The sequence below is a fragment of the Dromiciops gliroides genome, chromosome 2 (genome assembly GCF_019393635.1).
Source record: "Dromiciops gliroides isolate mDroGli1 chromosome 2, mDroGli1.pri, whole genome shotgun sequence".
Classification (NCBI taxonomy): domain Eukaryota; kingdom Metazoa; phylum Chordata; class Mammalia; order Microbiotheria; family Microbiotheriidae; genus Dromiciops; species Dromiciops gliroides.
The window spans coordinates 599,980,987-599,996,318 of record NC_057862.1 but is presented as its reverse complement, the minus strand read 5'-3'; the positions used below and the strand labels follow the sequence as shown (position 1 = coordinate 599,996,318).

General features: G+C 34.3%; 1 protein-coding gene across 26 annotated transcripts in view; it reads right to left on the bottom strand.

Annotated features, from left to right (window-relative positions):
• NRXN1 (neurexin 1) overlaps positions 1-15,332 on the bottom strand; it is a 1,484,103-nt gene that overhangs the window by 706,592 nt on the left and 762,179 nt on the right. For 16 of the 26 annotated variants that reach the window (XM_043990260.1, XM_043990265.1, XM_043990274.1 and 13 more), the window contains one exon: positions 11,949-12,068. In XM_043990260.1, the coding sequence (XP_043846195.1) occupies positions 11,949-12,068 (120 nt within the window). Of the gene's footprint in view, positions 1-11,948; positions 12,069-13,018; positions 13,046-15,332 lie in introns of all 26 variants that reach the window. The other 10 variants (XM_043990256.1, XM_043990261.1, XM_043990257.1 and 7 more) reach the window with 1 other exon arrangement.

Genomic DNA, 15,332 nt, shown 5'->3' with positions numbered 1-15,332 from the left:
CAAACTGCCAAAGAAAGTCATCACACACACACACACGCACACACACAAAGATCAATAACCCTTCTCTTAATACAACTCCAATCTAATTTTGCCTTGCCACTTTTTTCTACATGGTCTCTAAATATTTCCCCAAAGATTTTCTTCCCTTACCATCCCACATTGTACTGCCTCAGTCCCTTTCATGAATCCAAAGTAACTTTCTATCATTACTCCCAGATCTTATCCTGTGTACAGTTTCTTGTATATCCAAAGACTCCTCACTGGGCCATGAAGGAGGCCTATATTCTGTCTTTCCATAAAAAAATATTAAGCAAGAGGAACACCCTGATATAAAAAATACGGTACACCAATGGGCATATTTTCATTGATCAAACCAACAATGCCATACTGAATATTTATCCATTATAATTGGATTCAGTAAACACAACTTTAGAAATATTTTGCTATATTTATTATTAGGAACCAAATTATTACTTTTTAGTGTAGAGAAGCTATCCCCCCACCCCCTGAAAAAAAGGTCAGGAAAATAACAGAAAACCTCCTTCTATCTTTCATTCAGTGATATATAATTTACATCAGTACCAGTGACTGGTCATGATCTGTGGTGACTGACTGATTTCTTAACTCATGGTTAGAAATGGGAGCATTGAGTGTTGAAGTAGATTCAAATCTATGACCCAAATTCAACTAAGGCCTCAAGAATTAGTAATATTATTGAATAGCTTTGATTCCACAGTGAAAAGAGCGCCAGCTGGGGAAAATATATGAAATGATTTTGAAGATTAACAACTTCAGGGACTTCTTATTGGTAAATCCAGGTAGTTTGGATGTGAGTCCTAGAGTGACTCTTTGGTGAGTCTACATGAAAAGATATTGTCAGTCCTGTCATTTCTATTGCCAATGATATCCCATCATTGACATAAGTAAACATCCATCATGTCCCAGAAATCTCTACCTTTCTCAAAAACCCTAGTAAACATGGAATTTTAAAAAGATTCTTAAGAACTCAATGGTATTCTATTCAAGAAAGTCATGGGATAAGCCAAGACCAATATCCCTATCCAAGGTAGAGTTCTTGATCACTAAATTGATGTTTCCTATGTGCCTAGCACTGTCCTAGTATTAAAGTGAATATGAAAGGAAGTATGCCATATGATTCCTTTCAATTTATCTCAGAGTTTTTAGAGCATTATGTGTTGTTGCTGTTTTTTGAAGGAGAGAGGAGGGATTAAAATTCATCCAAAATTGAAAAGTAAGGTAAAAGCCTTAAAAATAGCACATTAGAACTAAGCAGTGCTATCTTCATGTTGTAGCTGCTATACTGCCATAGACTGGATGTCAAAGCAGAAACTGTAACATATCAAGTCATCCAGAAAGAAATTCAAAGAGAAACTGCAACACCATCTGGTGGAAGTCTAGATTTTTATCCTAGCAAAAGAGTTAGCAAGTATAATTTGGCAAAGGACTGTCTCGTTCCTGGACTTGGTAGATTTGTTTTAGAATCTGCCTTTCAAAAGTAATGTTTGATGGTAATAGGGGCAGACAGGTGTATGGATTAGAACTTTTTTTCTCTCAGCTTTCCTTTGAGGATTTAGATCCTTACTCTTCCCAGTAGAAGTAGAGATTGCTAGTATATGAATGATAGAGCAGGTAAGCCTGAGCTGGGATCTCCAGTCTCCTGGTATCTCCTGGTCTATTTGCTATTCCTTACCCAGGATGCTTTTATTTCCTGAATCTGCATTTTCTACTGGCTATTCTACATGCCCATATTTCTCTCCCTTATCCACTCTGATCACTAGCTTTCCTGGATTCCTTCGAGATTCAGCTCAAATGAAATTTTCTGAACAAAACGTGTAGTCAGCATCCCCCTCCTCTACCTTGTTCCTTTGCTTCTCTAAGACAAACTTCCATGTACATTGTATACATCTTATATGTACAAAGCTGTTTTCATGTTTTTTTCTCTATTAGAAAATTTGTTCCTTGGGAACAAGAACCAGGTATTTGTCCCTCTTTGTAATCCTGAGCACTTAGCATTCGGCTTGTGAAATAGTTAATGTTTTACATATGGTTGTTGTCTGAATGATATGGAAGGTATAGTCACAGTAGTAACCATGTGAGTTTGGCTAGAGGACTAAGCTTTTACTAGGTCTATGCATGTATAGTTTAAAAAGGAAATCAAAGGCATATGAAAAAATAATGGGAAGGAAACCCACAGATAAAATGGAAATACTCCAATGGTTTCCTACTCTCTAGACATTGGTAGATATAGTTCAGAAGCATCAAATAATTAGATAGTTATTCAATCATTTAGTTATGATTGGTCAATGTAATGAATGGATATTTCAGGCTAAAAGAAAACAAAACACTTTCTCCTAAAATATTAAGATGCATTTCCCTAAATTATTCAGATAATTTTCTTGATTTTCTATCTTATTTTTGCAGGGTTATGAGATTTAATATTCTTAGTATAATTAGAATGACATTATTTGAACTGAAATGGATCTTGGGGATTGTCTAATATAAACCCCTTATTTTTCATAAAAGGAAATAGGATCCCAGAGAGATGCAATGACTTATCCTTGGTTTACACAATCAGTTCCCTCCCACTCCAGTACTCTTTTCCACCATATACTGACTAATTACAATAAGAAAGGGCATAAAGTGCTTTTGTGTGCTAGTTTTTATCGCTCCTATTTCCAGAAAATAAAAAAAAAAGGATTAAATTAATGAGCAAGAGTGTGGAAAATAGCTACATTCGGTTTTCTCTAGTCTTTGCTTTTTCATCTCTGTATGAACAATATTTTAATCCTTTACTAATTAAAATTAGATATTTCTGACTATATATTTCTCAAAGATACTGTTGAGTTTTCTCTAAAAATTGCCTTAAAAATGAAAATATTTAAAAAATATTCGAAGAACAAAATTTATTAAGTCTATCACAATCACAATGAATACCTGATGGCAGATATATGTGTTTATCTAAATTTTATTCAATTCCAAGGAGTAACATAATTAAACAGCATTTATATGTATATATGTACATATACATACATGCATACACACACATATATATGTATGTATTACTGTGTTACTGGTTGCTTTAAATTGAGACAGAAATAATGCTCCTTGGACTCAACTCAACATACTTTATGAAATATGCTATGATTTATAACCAGAAATATTGATAAAACATTGATATGAAAGCATTAGATATTGGATTTCCTTTTTAAACAATAGCAATAAAGGATGCCTTGAAACAATGCAGACAGTATCTTTAAGCGCCATGGTAACAAGTTACAGTCAATTGTATTTCATCATCCGTGTTTCAGTGAACATCTCTGAACATCAAAGAGAACAATATAACAAAGTTTCTAGTAGAAGGAATTTCTTTGGCAAAGTTTCTAAACTCCAAAAATAGTATCTTTGTGGAAGTGCCTATACCATCCTAAGCTACAGCCTTACAAAAGCAGTACTATGATATATTATTCCCCTATGGTAACAGACACTATTGAAGCTCAACTATAATTTGGCACAGAACATTTCTATACTAATGTAATGTGACAATGTTATTATGTTCTCTATTTCCCATGCCATCATAGCCATATTTATCTTCAGAAACATGACATTATGCTCACTAATATGGTTATATTATAGTTGTGGACTGTGGGGTGAAAGCAGATATAAACTTACAAAAAGGATTCTTGTATAATACAATAGAGTGATGGTGTGGTATCTGTGTACTTGTGTGTGTGTACAGGCTGAACTCCACAATTTACATTTTACAATATAGCAGATAGGTTGCTATATGACACAAAGTCAATAGCTTATGTACATGAACACACTAATGACCAAAAATGATCAGCAAATTCTGATATTGTGCTCATGTTGACATTTTGTTCTTAACCCAATGATTTGTTGAATTACTATTCTCATGAGAATTCTTTAGAACATGAAAATAAACAATCCAGACACACACACACACACACACACACACACACACACACACACATATTTCTTGCAACAGTAGAATAGTTGGATCATTGGATCAAAGTGTAAGGATGGTTTAAGTCAATTCTTTTTTTGTGATTCCTGAGTGCTCTTCTCTTCTCTCCCTATACTTGGTGATCTCATGAGCTCTTGCTGACGATTCTCAGATTTACTTATCAAGCCTTAATTTCCCTGATGACCTCTGATCTCACAAATCCAATTTCCTATTAGCACCTCAAATTGGAAGTTTTGCTGACATCTCCAACTCAATATATCCCAAACTGAACTTATTATCCCCCCTCAAACCATTCCCTCTTCCTAACTTCCTTATTATAGCGAGGGTACTACTGCCCTCCCATTCACCCAGGCTGATAACCCAAATACCATCTTGGAACCATAACTGTTTCTCTTACCCCCAATATGAAATATATTACCAAGCCTGTCAATTTTACCTCTTCAACATCTCTTCTATGCCCCCTGTTTTTCCTCTGACACTGCCACCACTTTAGTACAAGTCTTCAGGACCTCATGCTGGGGCATTTGCAATATCTGGTGGATCTGCCTGCTACAAGTCTTTTCCTACTCCAATCCATTCGAAGGCGCAAGTTTGATCATGTCACACCATTCCTTCACCACCAATAAATAAATTCCAGTGGCTCCCTATCATCTCAGTATCAAATATACATTCCTCTCTCTGGCACTCAAAGCCCTTCATGACCTTCTGCCATATTTTTGTGTTCTTCTGCCTTTTAATCCCTCAATTACTCTGCCATATCATGACAATAACCTCTTTAATGTTCTCTTAATGAAAAACCCTATCTCCTGGCTCCATGAATTTTCACTGACTGTCCTCTGTGCCAGGGATGCTCTTTCTCCTCATCTCCACCTCTTGACTTCCCTGGTTTACTTAAAGGCCCAGCAAAAATCCCACCTTCTACAGGAAGCATTTCTTGATCACCTTTAATTGTATTGCCTTCCCACTGTTGATTATTTCCAACTTATCCTATGTATATATATTGTTTCTATGTAATTGTTTGCATGTTGTCTCCACCTTTACACTGTGAGCTCCTTGACAGAAAGGGTTGTCTTTTCCTTTTTTTTTCTTTGTATCCCTATTGCTTAACATAGTGTCTGACACTTAATAAATGTTTATTTATTGAATGACTTATTCTAAACTGATATTCTGAATGAATGGACTACTTCACAGCTCCATCAACAGCACATCAGCATGTCTATATTTGAATAGGCCTTATGATGTTGATTCCCATTTTTGTCATCTTTGCCAATTTTCATAGTGCTGTAAAAGATGGAAATTGTTTTAATTTTTCATTTCTGTTACTGCTAATGATTTAAAGTTTATTTTAGGGGGCAGCTAGGTGGTGCAGTGGATAAAGCACCGGCCCTGGAGTCAGGAGTACCTGAGTTCAAATCCAACCTCAGACAATTGACACTTACTAGCTGTGTGACCTTGGGCAAGTCACTTAACCCCAATTGCCTCACCAAAAAAGAAAAAAAAAAGAAAAAAACAGTTTATTTTAATGTGACTATACTTTTTGATTCTTTTGGAAAAACGTTCATATTGTATCTATTGGACATTGTTAACATTCATATACTTGTTTCTATTCCCCAAGTATTTTAGATACATAGTAAGACTTTTTGCACTGATATTTGATGCAAATAAGCGTCCATTCTATTGTTTCTCATCTAATTCTAGATGCATTTATTTTATTCATGTAAAAACATTTCGATTTTGTTGTTAATGTCTATTTTGTCCTTTATGATCTTATCTATCTCTTATTTGGTTAAAAAAATCTCCCTGTAACCACAGTTGCGCAAAGAACATGATTTCGTTTTTGTCTATTTTTTTCCTAATTTTCTAACATTTTATATGTAGGTTGTGCTTCCACTTTGAGTTTATTGTGTTATATTACATATGATGTTATTTTAAACCTAATTGCTGACAAAGCTGACAAAAATCTTTATCTAAATGGAATCTTTGCTTACATAATTTATAGTCATGATTTTTTCAAATACCTACTATCCTATTTTTTATAGCTTCTGTTTATTCATCATTTATTCTGTTCTATTGACCTACTTTTTAAAAACTGGTGCTAAATAGTTTTCAAAATGGCTATGCTAATGCTATTCCCCCATCATTTGTACTTCTCATTCTTTTCCTTGAATTTCTAGACTTTTTGGTTGTCTAAATAAATTTTATTATATAATTCTACAAAATATCCCCTTAGTAATTTGATTGGCTTAACAGTAAATCTGAAAATTACTTTAAGTAGTATTGTCATTTTTATTATATTATTATGACCCAACCATGAACAAGGAATAGTTCTCTAATTGTCTCCCCCATTCCTTTTTTTTTTCTATAAAGAGTTCACCAGTTTTCTTTCTGGAGGTGGGTAGCATTTTTCATTGCAACTCCTTTAAAACTGTCATGGATCTTGTATTGATTAGAGTAACTAAGTCTTTCATAGTTTGTTATTATAGAATTGTCATTACTGTGCACAAAGTTTTCCTAGTTCTGCTTGCTTCATTTTGTATCAGTTTGTGTAAGTCTTTTCAGGTTTTTTTTCTTTCTGAAATCAGTCCTTTTATTTTTTCTTATAGCAAAACAGTATTCCATGACTATTACATACCATAACTTGTTCAACTCTTCCCTAATTGAGGGGCATCCCCCCAATTTCTAATTCTTTGCCATCACAAAATGTCTCTTGTTTTAAAGTATATGCTATTGGGGCAGCTAGGTGGCACAGTGGATAGAGCCCTGGCCCTGGATTCAGGAGGACCTGAGTTCAAATCTGGTATCAGACCCTTAACACTTACTAGCTGTGTGACCCTGGGTAAGTAACTTAACCCCAATTGCCTCACCCAAAAAAAAAAGTATATACTATTATCTTATTAAAGAAGGGCACTTTCAATGTTTTTAATAGAAATTAGTGCTATAATTTGAAAATTGCTTTTTATGAGCCTGTTGAAATAAATAAGTGGGATTTTTTGGGTCTTTTTGTTTATATGATGGTGTTAATTGCTTTAGATGGATGGGATTTTGGCAGATAAGGATGAGAAGAAAGCTTTCCTGATAAAGAGAACAATATATGTCTGGCAAGTTTAGTATACATTAATCTAGTTTCCTTGGAACTTGCAAACATGCATGGGAATAGCACAGGATAAGGCTGGGAAGGTGAACTGAGAACGCATAGTGTTTTTATGGGGTTTTTTTGGGGGGTGGTGAGTTGTCCCTGAAGAGGACCAATGACATCATTCTTACACTAATTAGTCTGGAATTTATTTGGAAGGCATTTGAGATCTGGTGAAGGTTTCTGAGTAGGGAGCATGAAATGGAGAGAGATATGTTTTTAGGAATATCAGTTTGTTAGCTGTGTGTAGAATAGATTGGTGTGGGAAGAGCCTGGACACCAATTAAGATGCTATGACTGTGGTCAATGAGAGTGTTAATGAAGGTTTAAACTAGAGAATTGACAGTGGGAATGGAAAATAAATGATTTGTTTGAGATAAATAAGTACAATATTGTACGTATGGTATTGAAAGTACAATATAGTTGATAACTGTGAAAGGTTAGGTTATTCAAATGACTTTTAAAGAAATTCTAGTATATGGAAACATTTTTGAAATACTATCTTCTCTTGGGGTGTTTTTAAAAATTGATAAGTTGGTACGATTCAATAATAGTCATAATAATAACATACTTGTAAGCAATAAAGGTCTATCACAAATGTTTGTGTTTAAGCAAACTAAATTTCTTAAAAATCCAATTATGTATTGAATAAGAGACAACATCTAAAAAGATTTGTATATTAGATCATAGTAAATCCTAGAATTTAGAACTGAAGGGTGCCTTAGATATATTTGAAAAGGCATTTGAATTTTTCATTTTTTAAGTCCATTATTTTCAACTGTTTGCCATAGAACTAGAAACCCAAAGTTACAATATGCAGTGATAAACACATAGGTTAAAGATGAAAAGTTCATTAGGATTAAGGCCACCATAATAATGTAGTGAAAATGTCTGCTTAAATGTAGGAAGGGAGTTGTCTAAAATTTCAGTGACAATTTGAACATTATTGCAAGTTCTAAAAAAGGTTGGGGAAATATACATAAGACCTATTTTAATTACCCTAAATGGTGAAAATGCTCCATTCTGTTTCTATCATCTTAGTAGCATATAGCCAAAGTATTTGTCATAATTTCATAGTATTTACCGGAGGAAAACGAAAAATTTGGATGTTATTATTGATATCAAGATAATAATCTTTTTAAAAAGAAGGCTTTTTTTTTGCAAAATATTAGTTTATACCAAAATAATTCACATCCTCACACCCCAACCTTCAAACCAAGTAGAAATTACAGGCTTCCACAAAATCTGCTAGGAAAAAACCTCATTTAATCAGATCTTACATACTCTAAGAGTCCTCCAAAGTCATTTTAGTGCCACTTTTTGCAACAGGATTATCAGGAGGCATAATTATTGAATGACTTTTTTTTTCTATTTACAAGCAAAAACCAAACAGACAGCAGCCCTATCATTGTCATCACTAGTTCTATCTTTCCAAAGTAATAACCAAATCATTTTCTCTATAAGTGAACCAACTAAGAACTTTGCTACTTAGGATTACATCACAATGCTTCTTAGAGAAAAGGATAATAAATATAGATAATAAGAAAGATTCTTATAGTTTTACCTAATGCATGAGCAAGAAACGCATAATATGAACACATTTTAGTTTCTTCTATAAATCAGGAAGTTATTTTAGGCAAGATTTTGAGGAGTTTATTCTGCAGCCAAATGAAAAATATTTTCACGTGAAAAGAATGCTTTTTAACAATGGTTAACCCATCTATCAGATAAATCCATGAAAACTACATATGCAGGAGCAACATTGGTCATGAATAAAATGATGAGCAACTCAAATTTTTATCATTGCTGAAACCAAGGCTAGGTCTCTTTCCCTGAAATAGGGAATGAAAATATGCAACTGCCACTGTCATGATAGTGATTGTCAATGTTTCTGGGACAGAGAAAAATAGATCACCATTGAGACACTTTTGAGGATTAATCTACTGATTTATTGGTTTAAAAAGTGTTTTTCCCAATATCTACTATATTTACAGAGCTTCAGATCAATTTTTGCAGTATGGAATAGAATAATGATTTTTAACAAATGTCTCAAATGTTCAACTAGAAACAGATATTGATTCTTTGTAATCACTAGAATAACACAGAAATAATCCTGATATATAAAAAATGAACTTCAAAACAGATGCATTAGGGCTTTTTATTTTACCTTAATTTAAAAAATGGCATTGTTTTCTTTACTCCACCAAAAGTCACAATATTACTTTACCGTTTTTTTTGTTTAGTGAGGCAATTGGGGTTAAGTGACTTGCCCAAGGTCACACAGCTAGATAAGTGTTAAGTGTCTGAGGCCGGATTTGAACTCAGGTACTCCTGACTCCAGGGCCGGTGCTCTATCCACTGCGCCACCTAGCTGCCCCCCACAATATTACTTTAAACAATGAACCTGATTGCTTTACAAAACTCTACACACACACACGCACACACACACACACACACACACACGTGCCATTCCAGGAACAAAGCTATTTCACAAAGTCATGACTTAATTGCATATTCATTGCTGGGTTGCTTTTAATTTTAAACTGGGTCTTCCATTCTCTAAGAGTGACAGAACTGTCAGAGAACTACTGGGAGTGTAACTTTCATCTGTGCCAATTAGTGGCGATTTGTTCATAGGAAGCTTGATTTACAGGTATTTGAAGACTGGTTCAATACAGCTGGCATTTAGTTAGTCCAAGGTTGTTCAGGTCAAACAAATGCTTCAAGCAGAGCAGGTTTGGTATATATATATATATATATATATATATATATATATATATATATATATATATATATATATATATATAGTTTCAAATATAGGGATAGGGATAGGACTGGTGATTTGATCGGTATAGGGAACTTGTAGGTGAAGAATCTCCTTCTACCCATGCATGTTAATACTTTCTCAGCAATTTATATCCTTATAGTAGGGGTTCTTAACCATAAACTTAGGGTTTATGGATCCCTAAAAGATTCATGGATATATTTAAAAGGGTCCATGAACTTGGATGAGAAGAAAATATCTCATTATTTTCACCAACTTCTAATAGAAGTTAGGCATTTCCTTCAAATATGAATGTGGGTAATAAACATTATTCTGAGAAGGGGTCCATAGGTTTTACCAGAATTGCAAAGGGTTACATGATAGGAAAAAGTTAAGAGCCCTTGTGGCTTAGAGCATTGAGAGATTAAGTGCCTTGTCTAGCCAGTATGCAGTATCTGAGACAGATTTCAATCTAGATCTTCCTGAATGTGATGTTAGTTCTCTATCCATGATTCCCCCCTGCCTTCCAGTCTCAAATAAACATAGAACTTACATCTTTTCCTTGAATCCCTCTATTATCTGTGAAACCATCCCTTCCATTCCATTGAATGGTGATATCTCAATCCTCTCAAAGAATACACTAATATGGTTTATAGCACTTCTGAAATAGATGTATTGGCTTTATTTTAGTTACATTTAACTATACCATCTTCCTAATCCTTTTTTCCCTGACTAGACTGTAAACTTCTTGAGGGGAAAGACTAATTCTTATATGTCATTGTGTCTTTATTACCTTGAATGCAGAAAATATTCAAGAAATATCGATTAGTTTATTGAATGATGCCAAGCAAATCTTTGGAAGCCACACAATGTTTTGAGACTTTCAAGATACAACTTGAATATAATGAATAGTATCCTAAAGGCTCCTCAAATTTCATATCCTAAAGGCTCCTCACATTTCATAAACATCTCTCTAGCATGCCACTCTTGCTCTCAAGGTATACTTGATGCATTAAGAAAGTACAGATCACGTTTACAGGGAAAGTTTGATGTTTTAGAGATAAAAGTATATTTCCCAGTCATAATCAGGTATTTTGAAAATGGGGGGAAATATACTGTGTAAATATATAATAGGGGCATATTCCCAGAAAATATGGCAAATTCTGTTTCACTTTGTTTAGATACAAACAACCAAAGGGGCCCAAACTCAAAGGAATTGAAGGCCTCCAGTTATTTAGTCTACATGACATAATTGATTACAAATTTGACCCCCAAATTACTACCTTCTTTCACCTAACTCTTAATCTTGCTTATAAAAATAGTAAGGGGTATTACATATCAGGCATAGTGGGAACTCATTTACAGCCAACCAAGAGGTGCTGACCTAGAAAATTTTCCTTAAAACCACAAAAGGTAATGGTTTAAGTGAAATAATTCAATAAAATATTCCAGAAGACCAGAACTCATCCTTTTCCTAAGAAACACCATTACATCAATATAAACCAGTTAATTTTCCCCTTAAACATCTGTTTACTGTCCTAGAGTCTTGACTCAGTGAAAAGCTGGACTATTATTGCAGAATGTGCTTTGGTTATATTCAGATTTCCTTGTTCCTAAGGGTGAATAAAATCCAGTATTTGGTTGAAATTTAGGATAAAGAACTTGGAGGATGGAATGTAAAAGACTCTGTGTATACAGGGAGAGGGAGGGAAGTGCCTAAAGAAATGTAGAGAGAGAAATAATGAGACCTGTCAACTGTTCACAGAAATTACAGGCCTCAGGATATAATGTTATGAAATTAAATATCACTTAATATAATGCAATTTGAAGTTTCTTTTAAAATCAGAAAAAGAAATTGTCATATTTAGGAAAGGAGAAAAAAGATCTTTTCAACAAGGTTACTATCATTGCATTAAGAATGCACACAAACAGCAAGGAAAAATTTGAAGTCTTTTTTCCTCACAGCATTTAGAAATCAACATCCTTGGTTCATAACACAACATATATAATCAAGAGAGAGAGCAAGAGAGAGCTGGCAAGGTACTTACGGTCATTGCATAGTGGGCCACTGAAAGAGGTCATACTGCAGTCACAGCTGAATCCATCCCACTGCTGCAAGCATACGCCTTGGTTGGAACAGGAGTCCTCTTGACAAGTGGTACTGGGCCCTATAAGAAAATTCAGAGGAAACTTGCACTTTTTACCAGCAACAACCATCCCTCTTGGTTGATCTTTGCACACGAGCTAGATCACATGTAGTAGTTGCCAACACCTCAAGTTGCATGAACAAACTGGTTTTAAAAGTTGTCCTTCCCACTGTTGACTTAGGAACCAAGGAGCTGCCTTGCCAAAGCTTTCTGCAGTCCCCATAATACCACACAGTTCATTAATGTCATTGATTAAAAGGAAGCAAACAGTTAATCCAAGAGCACCATGGCTATTCTCATTGTAGCAGCAGGTAATCTCATTACCCCATCAGCTGGTTCTATAAAGTATTTTGGTTTTCAGAAAATGTATTAATTTCCTCAAGCTGCATCCTCATGAATGAATAGCGGCATCATGAAAATGGGGATTAAAACTTCATGAAATTGAGATAAAGATTGGGAAAATAATGGAAGAAAGTGATGCAAAAACAAGCTACTGAGATTCCAGGAGTTACCCTGCAAAAATGGTCTAACACCATGATACTATTTTTTTTCTTGGCAGGTATGTTGGCAAGTATCAACTCACATGCTTTAATGATAACATGCAATTAACAAAAATTGAAAATCTCAGTAATAATGACCTGGCATGCCCCCAAATGACGTACAAATGAAAAACAAAGCTAGTCTACTTCTAAAGAATCATAACTAGATCACTGAAAAACAAACAAAAAAAACTAATAAGTATGATCAAAGCACTAGGGCAATCACTGTACAAACATATTCAAGACTGAAAGCCTTTATGCAAATTATGCTGCAAAAGCAGGCTTAGTGTAGTACATTATGTATGGGGGCAGGGAAGGAAATCTGAACCCAAACAATATGTTCTAACACAGAAATCCGAAACAGTTTGCGTTGGGTTCCCACTGTGCATTGTGGGGTTTCAGTCTCATTTTGATACACACAGGGCTATCTACCTTGCAAGTCAGCTTTCATCAATGCAACTTTGTCAGCAAAATTAAAAAAAAGCAAAATATATTAAATGTTAGTAAGCAATACTGAAATGGGAGCAAACACAGAGAGAACATTCATAGTCCAATGCATGCTGCTAGAAAAGGGGAAGAAATGCCATCAAAAGCAAACAAATTAATACTAACAGCCATCAATCTTAAGGCAAGCCGGAGTGAGAAAGCAGTAATTTGCCAGTATTTTACTACAAATATAATGGTTAATTGAGCTGATGACATGTAATGAAGGAAAATTAAAAGGATTTTCCCCCTTTTTTGGAGTGATATGAATGCATTACCAGAATGATTGCCTTGCTTGTTTGGAGGGGCTTCTCCATCTGTCATTTTCAGATACAGGATGTTCTGTGGTCATTAATGGGCCAATTACCCCTTCCCATCTTTTTTATACTATCTCTTTTATCTTGCATTTGCATTTAAGTTTTAAACACATTACGTAAACCACTCACTGCCAAATGGACTCCATTAATAGAGTGTTGTACCAAATTAAAAAAAATGACTATACATTTGAGAAGGAGGCAAATGAATAGTGTGAATGGATCAGGAGGAAAATAATGCCATTTGGTTCTTCATGGAGATGTTTCATCTATGCAGTATTTCATTGGACAGTTTGTTACTTGAGCTGATCAGAAGTGGCTTCTGTGAGCTGTATAAGCCGTAAGGATATCTATTATCTTTGCAAATTTGTCAAAAATCTTTACGTTTTTATCATCTTCAGCTACTTTGTTAATAATTAATACCACTAAACTTTACCAATGTTGGACTAAGTAGGGTAGGTGAGTAATAGTCTTAACTAATGAAAAAAAGCCATATCCTAAACTAGTTTTAAACAAACATAGTTGTATAACTCTCAAGTACAAAAGGCAATAGAAACTAGGCCAATGAAATGTTATAAGTAATTATTCTTTGGGGACCTGTTTTAATGAATTATTTGGAATTAGAATAATACGTACTTGTAAATAGATAGTTGTCTCTTAAGACCTGGAAAATTGTTTATCTTCTTAACTATACTACATAAACATTCCCCTTTAAGATCTTACTTATGCTATCAATTTACTTATCAGAATAATTTTTTACATATAGTGCAAAGGGAAATTCTGGCTCATATTATATCCCAAATTATTATTTACTAGATAGAAAATTAATGATTGTCTAATGCGTTTTTATTCCTATTGTGTAGGTAAAGGTTCTAAGAAACCTATAACATCACTTTAATTTAGCTCAGGTTTGCACCAAAGGACCAAAAGGAATTGAGAGCCTGTAAATGCCTTAGTTTTTTTGAGACTACCTATAAAGATGAAATGCTTTATGTAAAACTATTATTGAGAAATTGACCGAGGATAACATTATTTGAAAGTTCTTAGAACAACATTTAAAAGATTAATTATTGTCTACCATAATAAACAAAGAACTAGATGGTAGAGGAAAAGCCACATTTCTGTCCAGTTCCTCACTTACACAGGCACTCTATGTGTTGTTCCTCACCTGGCAAGAAAGGCAAGACTGAGAATGGTAAGAATTAACAATAATTTCAAGGTTGTTGCACATATTATTTGTGATAAATGAATGCAAAACTGCTGACAAAGTGCATTCCAAATGTTCATCTCTTAGTCTTAAAATTAATCCTTCAGCAGTATCAAGCAAGGATAATGGCATGTAAGACATGAAAGGTTAGGGGCACACCAATGGATGATTCTGCTTGATTTGGGTTTAGAGAAAAAGAAGCATTTGAAACATTTTGTTATTTAATTTCAGGTATTACAGATAACATAACTCTGTCTGACAAGACACATTTTTCAGTCTATTCATCTTCTCAAATATTTTCCAGAAGCACCATGTAAACATCTGCAGGTGTTTGCACATGACCTATCCCTGAATTTATTTGCACTTTCCTTACATAATGCCCCACTTATTTTATCACTGAACTAAACTGAGACAACAAGTCATAAGGACTTTTGTATTAAGCATATAAAAATGTCAGGGAACAAGATGACAAAGTAAGGAAGGCAAATGAAAGACAGGTTTTGTTGTGGAGAAATAAGGAAGATTTGTTCCCTTAATGTATGTGAAGAACTGCATTTTGGTTAGATATTAAATCAGATTGAAACTGGTCATGAATTATAATTATCTAACACTATCCTCTATTATAGCAAAGGAAGATCAATTTGCAATTGGTATGACTTTCTCTAGCAGAGCTGGAATCTGAGAATCATCACTAAAGTGGGTTTCCCATGGTTGGATATCATTGACTGTTGAAAGGGAGACT